The sequence below is a fragment of the Syngnathus leptorhynchus genome, chromosome 11, assembly GCF_054491065.1.
Source record: "Syngnathus leptorhynchus isolate UIUO chromosome 11, UIUO_Slep, whole genome shotgun sequence".
Taxonomy (NCBI): Eukaryota; Metazoa; Chordata; class Actinopteri; order Syngnathiformes; family Syngnathidae; genus Syngnathus; species Syngnathus leptorhynchus.
The window spans coordinates 8,988,097-8,996,309 of NC_141205.1; the positions used below are offsets into that span (position 1 = coordinate 8,988,097).

Genomic DNA, 8,213 nt, shown 5'->3' on the forward strand with positions numbered 1-8,213 from the left:
GAGCACGTAAAAAGTGCTAGCACCTTTGCAAATACGATCGTCCATCACTGTCACACAAACTTTCACACGTATGACTGAGGCTCCAACAAATGCGCACACAGAACGACCAGGGTTTTTTTTTAAAGACCCTTTCGTATGCAGCCCCCTCCCGCTTGTTGGCTTTAATATGACTCGAGCTTGCAGTTAGAACATCCACCCATGGTGATGTTTCATCAATGAATGCTGTGGCTCCAGATAGTCTCCGATGCGTGTGAGCTCCATTTGGCGCATAGCCGAGCCCTGCTACATATCATGCAGTGCGTGATGAAATGATGATATAAACTTTGTTAATAATACACATAATCGGAACAGTACCGTGGTGAGTTGTTGTTGTTGCTGTTGGCCTCCAGCAGAGATGGAGATGGTGCACAAAAATAAAAGGAGCCACCGTCACTGGTCTACTCGAGCCAGGCTGCGATGCCATCCATTCCCTCCTTCCTCAGCCTCCGACATGTCACACGCGTCCAACGAGCTCCAAACGCGTCACTGCGCCGCATTCCTCGCCGCGCAAGCATGCAACCCGGCCCCAAGATCAACAAGTACCGAGAGGGTGGGCATTCGGAAATGGACCAGTGCTTCCAGTACACTGCAACAGCAGCAAGAAGAGGAGGAAGAGGAAGGGGGGTAGGAAGAGGAGGTCTTCTCGAGCCAGGCGGCGCACCGGTCTCTTCCCACAGCCAATCGGACTTAACTCTTTCTGAGCCTCGCCCTAACACCCGAACGCACCACAGGTTTGTGTTGGTCTCTCGTGTTGGGGCATATTACATAATATTCCCTTACACAGAGGCTATTTTATTTGGTTGATACAATGTTATGTAATTATTATTTCGGGTTTTTTTTTTTGCTTTTTGCTCTTAGTTTTGAAAATTGAAGCCGTTGCAGAGTTCTGACATCAAGTTTACGTGATTCTTGCAAAGCAAAGCATATTTATATTTTTTAAATGTTCTGACTGAATAATACAATAATAACTAACTGATGCAAATGAATTTAAAATAAATCTGAATATGTTGGGGAAATGACATGCCATCTAAGGTGACTTACTTTTTTTAATCATGTATTTTTAGGACAATTATTAAATACTGTAAGTCAAACAGATCCTAGAACAAAATCATGTGACAAAAACACTAAACATAACAAGTGTACAGTATATACAAAAATAACAGTGGAATAAATAAATACACAAATATCAATAATGTGATTAAATTAAGTTGATGCTATTCTCTTTTGGTCTGTAGCGGACTAGAAGATCTCCTTCCGGCTGGAGCATTCCGAAACCGTAGCGACTTGAATTGACAGGCGGCACTTGAGCTCCTGGGTCACACACTTCCAGGTCCAGATGGGTCAGCATCAAGAGCACAAATCTGGATGTAAATGAAGGTAAAATTCAAACACACTCTTTGGTGTTCAATGTGCTTCATCAAAAAGTATCAGGTGACCAGCATGATGTGTTATGTTACATGACGGAAAGATCTTAAAACACTCACTGTTTAATGGTTGTCACTGCAAAATCTTTCCCCACGCACACATTGCTCCCCCCGCCCCAGGGCATGGTAAAATATTTCAACTTTCTGTCATCCTTGCAGAAATCCTCCTTGGCTGTCAGGTCTTCATTTAAGAAGCGGTCGTATTTGAAAATCTGTCACAAAGAAAACTCGATTATTAATATTAATTTTACAGTCGTAGAAGTGTGTTTGAAAATGATAGTAGACGTTTTACATAAATGGTTTTTGTTTTGCTGGCACATGATGAGCTGTGTGAGGAAACTAAATATTGTTCCTTGTCCTCTAAATGTGTTGACACAAAAGTGCGTCCTTAGCACACAGTACCTGCGGTTCTTGGTGTATTTCCGGGTCCATTTGTGGGCTCAGAAAGGGAAAGAGACACACTTTATCCCCCCGTCTTAGGTGGTACTTTTGCCCGTCGGCCATGTGCAGAACTTTGTCCTTCACCACATCTCTGCTGATCATTGCAGCGGCAGTGAGTCGCAAGGTCTCTTTCACAACGCTGTCTGTTGGACAGAGGGAGCTAACTTGAATAATGTGTTTACAAACAAAAATTGCTGTATAGTTCTGTTGGGATGTTTACTAGTATGTTTTTCCATCCAGGTTGAAATGGATGGATGCTGACACGTACCTAGTATGGGTGTACGGTGTGTCCTCTTCTCTCTGGCCATGCTGGGGGTCTGCTGGAGGGAGCTGTCCTCCAGAGAAAGGCCCTTTATCTCTGACTGGACTGCCTTCATGGCCTCGGGGTGAGTGAGCAGAAAGCCGAGGAGCCAAAAGGCTGCTGGTCCAGCATTACACTACATGAAAAGAAGTTTATTTTTATTTAATTAGGCAAACACCAACAATTCCTCATAAAAATTGGAAATATGTAAAATGTGAAAAAATATCAGAAAAAATCAATATTTCATTGACATAAAAATGTATATATTTAATATTTATGAAACTTTTGTCATACATCTGGCACTGTTGAAAATTGTAGCCGCCTCCAACATTCAAGTTACCCATCCCTGTTCTATAGATTGACTTGAAACTTCATTAGGTACACAATCAAAACAGCATAGTTGCCCTTGTAACAGATTTGGCATACAAGTGTACCTAATGAAATGTCTGGTGAGCAGAATCAATGAGACTGATCTTACACAGCCGTCAGCCTCCGGAGGAGAGGCACCTGATTCTGTCAGACAGTAATAGCTCAGGGTGAACGGAGGTGTTCTTTTTTACCTTTCCACATCTGAGCACTGACAGCCAGGCCAAATGGGCACAAGCCGCACCACTTTGTCCCCCCTGCCCTGCTACATCTGCAGGTAATGACCATCTGATCACGTCAGTAGAGACACAAAAGGAATTCTGGTGGGATGATGAATGTGGTAGTGGGTGACCTGTTGGATTTTTCATGGTATTATGGGCAATTTTTATTAAAAATGATTAGGTCATTTTTTTGGGGGATGAGGAGCTGTATGCCATTGGAGGCCTGGAGCTATTACAGCAATCACTTCTCCATAAAGGACACAACCTTCACATTGTTCTCCTCAGTGCTTGCGTTTTTAATGTTAAAATGTAAAAAATGCCCCCCCCCCCCCCCGCAGAAAACGACTGAGTAGGCTATTTTCCTTTATCGCCCTGTGTTTAAGTTTATGTTTTAAAATCATTTTAAAAAGCCACTCTGAGAGACAGTCAAACAGAATATTTGGATTCTTGCTGTAGTGTCATGAGGCGGAAATTGCTTTGTCCAAAGAGGACCAATTGTAAATTCAACAGGTTTCTCAAAGTGTGGTGCGTGGACCTCTAGGTGTCCCCACAAACCCTCCAATTGGTCCGTGAATTTTTATTGATATTTTGGAGTCTGCTTTTTATGGAATTACAAATCAGTTTTCTAAGTCTAGGCCTATTTATTTCTGTATTATTATTATTATTATTATTATTATTATTATTATTATTATTATTATTTGTATTTCCAAAGAGCGAGTATCGAGGGTTTGGGTTTTTGGGGGATAATTCTTTTTACAAAAAAGAAAGAAAGAAAAGCACTGACTGCCTGCGTTCTGCACTAAAATATTAACGATGATGATGAAAACTCATGTTCCTAAATAATTTACCACCTGTTTGCCAGTGATTGCAAGTGCCTGTCAGGTACATGTTTACTCGCGCATGCGTGCATGTGTTCGTGTGCGGTTGCTTGCCCTCAAAAGACGAAAGCCAGAGTTAAATCCATTTCAGTGCTTATTTGTTTCAGTCAATAGCATTGATCCTATGCAAGTGGAGAGCTGACATCACCCAGTAGATTTTTTTTTTTTTGGCAGTACAAGACGGCTTTTCAATCCCGTGCACACCTCTGCTTCTGCTTTTTTTTTGGTGACACATTTCACAATACCTTTCTAGCCTCATTGCTAATCCCTCTCTCGGCTACTCTCTGCAGAAATTGCTCTACTTTCCATGCCAGACTGTTTGCTCTGGGGATCCCAGCAGGCATGATGGAGCACAAACAAACAAGCAGGAGGACTGACTGAGGGTCTTTGCCCTGATCTGCAGAGCACGCCAAGAGTGACTTGCTGAGGGTCTTTCCTCACATTGCACAACGTCATTGTTCCAGTGGGATTTTAATGAGAAGTGGGAACATGATGTGCAGTAGCAAAGAGCACAATAGAAGAGTACTATCGCCATCTACTGGTCATGTAAAGCAGCAAGGAAGTCTTACTATATATAATAAACTTTCAATATTACACACTAAGTTCACCTTGTTGACATCCAGAATACATTACAGAAAAAAAGCCTATTTTTTGCTTTATGCTGCAATAAAAAAAAATCTACATAAACAATTTAGATTAATGCCGCTGTGCATATGAACTCAAAAGATGACAAGGCGTGTCATTTCGCCTTCAGCAAAAAAACAGACATACTGTTTAAGTCTAAAGTGCAGGTTCAGGCAGGTTCTTACACTAACCGCTGTCAAGGAATCTTCTGGCCCAGCCTTTTTCTTTGTTTGCTAAATGCCACCAAATTCTCACAGACAGCTGAGGCGTGGCAAGTTGTTGGCTGTCCGTGCATATGATTTTGGTTTATTTGATTTTTATGACAAGCCCCGAGGCTTACTGGCAAAAATCCAACTTCCCATTGACCCTGAACAGGATAAACAGTTGAAGAAGGATGTTGTGAAAGAAAATCAGCCATATTAGCATGCTGATGAAAACTAATCTACAGGCAGATTAATTTCCTCTATGCCATCTAAGCTCTTTAAGCTTCATATCCATTCCCAGCAACAGAGCTGGCGTCTTTAAATACCTTTGAACCAGATTATTGCACAACAATAAGACTGCATTAAACTGCCTGTATTTTTCTGTCTGACTTTTAGATTTTTTTTTTTTTTTTGTCATCCGGTTAATGAAACAAATCTACCAACTTCCCTATAAGGTGTGGGAAGTGGGATATATTTTGTTCATTTAGCATGACACCCCCATGTGTCATAGTAGTTGTGCTGTTATTTTGGTGATGAGCAGCCTTTCTTTTGGAGTTATGGCTCCATAATTCTCCTTGATTTCATACGTTACAAATTTCAAAAATACTTTCTGAAAAAATGCCAGAAAACTAGAATTAAATTTTAGGGGAAAACAAATTAATTGAAAAAAAATTAAAATAAAATTAGTTGGCACAACAAAGCAAGCAAGTTGGCAGCTAAACAGGGGTACGTATTTAGAATTTTTAGATGCACCATATGGTTCTTGTCTATCTTGTCTCGTGAAAAATAAAAATAAACACTCACCTGTGTGGTCCACAGCTGCAGCAAAAGAGCTCTCTTCTGCATCTCGGCATCCACTCCTTGTTCCTGGAGGAAGCGTTGGTAGTTCTGTTGCCACTCTGCCTTCTCACTGTGCTTGTCGTTCGAAGACAAAAGTTCCCACAGTCGTTCTCGTAACGAGTGAGCTGTCTTGCGCTCCCCTATCCCGCACATTTAACGTCAACCCACTGATACAGTCAGATAATAGTCACCGAGTGATTACGAAGATCTCACCTCCTTTGAGCGAGCAGCGAGCCAGTTCGGAAAGTAGACGGTCAAACTTGCGGAATTCGCTGTAGACTGTATTGATGTCCGGTGTGTTGGCAAACAGCGTGAGGTAACCAGCTCTGGACACATAGAAAAGTTTCACGACGACTGTGAGTGATTCAGTAAGTTACATTAGTTGCTCTTTGCAGAGGATAAAGAATACATGCCTGCACATAGTGTGATAATATCTATCTAATGTGATCTGTGTTTAAATATATGTTGCCACATAGATGCTAGTTGTTGTCCAGAGATGAGGTTACCTGAAGAGGAGGCTGTAACATAGGCTGAAGAGTCCCTTTCGTCTCCACTCTGATTGACCGGAGAGATCACCTAGCAGTAGCTCCTGAAGGTGAGCGCTCATCAAAGAATTCATCTCCGACAGACGGACATCTTGAAAATGTCTACAGAACAACCATCAAAGATGACTGAGTGAGATTTGCACAATTACAACACTTCGATAACCTTTGTACTAAGTTCATTTTGTTTCCCTTGTCAATCACTTTCTCACAAACAATTCAATTTTAGGTTACATTACCTGACATGTTTCGGCATGTACACTCTGATAAAGGCGGAAGTACATGGCGAAACATGTCAGGTTGTGACTGTTTCTAAAATTAAATTGTTTGTGATGAAAGAACCAAAAAAAGTGACTTCAATAACCGTTGAGTGAATCACTCATTACGTTTTCATAAACAGCCTCTCCGCTGCCGGCTCCAAGCCTGGCAACTGAAGACCAAAAACTCTATTTATGAGCTGCCGTCTGCTGCCGCCGAAGTCCAGGCGAACGTTGTCAAAAAGTACTTCATCGAAAGAGCGCGGATCTAACAGCACGGTCACGTAATGGCCCCCAACACACACCTGAAAAGCACATAGTTTGTCATTGAGTCATTTGAGTTTCATGTGTGATTGTTTCTGATGAATGATCTCAACAAGGAACTGACAATTATGCAACAGGTTGAATTTGTTCAACTTAAGTGTGTAGATTTGTTAATCACTGCTGCTTTCAGGAATAATAATTGCTTTCTCTAGCCATTATATTAATGGATGAATGAGGAATTTAAAATGTGGATGCAAAATTAAATAGATAAGAATGGTTCAAGGTTCATGGTAGAAAAGTATTTTCAAAAGGTATTTAAACCTTTTCCCTGTACAGTGAAACGCTCCAAAGAATTGAAAATATTTTGTTTTGGTTATATTTCGGTTGAACTACATTTTTTTTTTTAAAAGGGGAAGTCGAGTCAACAATTTTCTTGACGTTAATATTTTTGACACGGCTCCACTCATCTAAACACTGTATTGCGATTAATATTGTATTTGTGGGACATGTGATCTTATTGGCTTCATGATGTGATGATATTATAGTATTGTACATTACAATATGCTTTTGTTTTCCTCTTCCTGTTATAGACCCACTTTTGCAATCCCGTAACTCCAAGAAGGATTAAAACAAATCTCCCCACTGTTTTACTTACAGTATACACATCGCCGTGTTTTTCCTTCATCCGAGACAAAAACTTTGCGACATCGTTTTGGAATGCGAGAGCGTGTCCCAACCATGGGATGAGACCTTTGTCCAAAGGAGGCTCATTTTCCCGTCTGTGTCAAGCAGAGACAAAGATAAGACAGATTGTTGTTCACAAATGTCAATTTCAAGTTACCGCAAGACATTCCTCAACCAATTTGCTTGGTCGGCTCATTTTGAGATTTTTGTTCTACCTCTCAATGTTTCTTTCTTTTAGAATTGCAACAATTGCTCTTGGATGCAATTTTGCTGAGGTGAAGGCTACAATAGCAGTAACGTGTTGGAAAAAAAAAATCTTCAATCAATCTTATGCATACTATAAATAAAACTTACCTGGTGCGAGGGTAGTAGAGGAGAAAAAGTATGAGTATAAATATAAACAGGGAAAAAAGTACCCAGAGCATGTCTGTAAAGTGATACTTGTCCTTCCTCTGGGGAAAATGTACTCCATAACCAGAGTTATGGGACTTATATGTGCTTCCAGGTTTGGTTTCTTTTTTGTCAAGAGGCGTGGAAAGGTGTGGCTGCTGACACTGATGTAATTACACAACGTAACAACACAGTAAAGTACCGACACACTCCACTCAGACATCTTAGTGGAATCGTGGATGAAAAGAAAAGAACATTACATAATATTTGTAGGCTCGTCTTGGAGGTTTTGTTTACTTTTGGTGTTAGTTTTCCTCTTATGCTGCCAGATGTTTTTCTTACATGAATTCATCAAATTCATTAGTTGTCTTGTTTGTTAAGAGCACCTTTTGCAGTCCAATGACGTCATTGTCATGCGTGGACTCATGTCAATGAGCGTTGATGTTGGGACATGCATACTTCCATTCCACTTCTGTGATGTAAGCAGGCTAAGGTGTCGAAATTAACTATATTTAGGATTTTACAGTCAAGATGAGCGGGTGTATCGTGATGACACACTCAATGGAACCTCAGGCAATCTCACCTCAATTTACAGTAAATGCAGGAGAGGTTGTTTTGATATTGCTCACGCTGCATGTGATACTGTGAGTAATGACAATGAGTGAGAATATTTGGAAGTACAGATTTAAATAGAAGCATAATTTATGTTAATAGATTGAATGGTTTTCTTGATGAACCG

The 8,213-nt window shown here is 40.6% G+C and overlaps 1 protein-coding gene across 1 annotated transcript; it reads right to left on the bottom strand.

The window, feature by feature from the left end:
• Nucleotides 1-1,067: 1,067 nt before the first annotated feature.
• On the bottom strand, nucleotides 1,068-7,573 carry ptgis (prostaglandin I2 (prostacyclin) synthase). The gene is made up of 10 exons (XM_085924557.1): nucleotides 7,439-7,573; nucleotides 7,056-7,179; nucleotides 6,266-6,441; nucleotides 5,844-5,984; nucleotides 5,551-5,663; nucleotides 5,302-5,477; nucleotides 2,173-2,341; nucleotides 1,866-2,047; nucleotides 1,524-1,675; nucleotides 1,068-1,400 (listed from the first exon to the last, which is right to left on the bottom strand). The coding sequence occupies exons 1-10, from the start codon at nucleotides 7,507-7,509 to the stop codon at nucleotides 1,238-1,240; spliced, it is 1,467 nt and encodes a 488-aa protein (XP_085780683.1). The 5' UTR covers nucleotides 7,510-7,573; the 3' UTR covers nucleotides 1,068-1,237.
• Nucleotides 7,574-8,213: the final 640 nt, after the last annotated feature.

Coding starts and splice junctions, on each gene's coding strand:
- ptgis (XM_085924557.1), bottom strand. CDS start 7,509: ATGCTCTGGGTACTTTTTTCCCTGTTTATATTTATACTCATACTTTTT. Junction 2,342..5,301: donor TGCAGCTGTGGACCACACAG/GTGAGTGTTTAT, acceptor CTTTTCATGTAG/TGTAATGCTGGACCAGCAGC. Junction 2,048..2,172: donor ACACCGTACACCCATACTAG/GTACGTGTCAGC, acceptor TCTGTCCAACAG/ACAGCGTTGTGAAAGAGACC.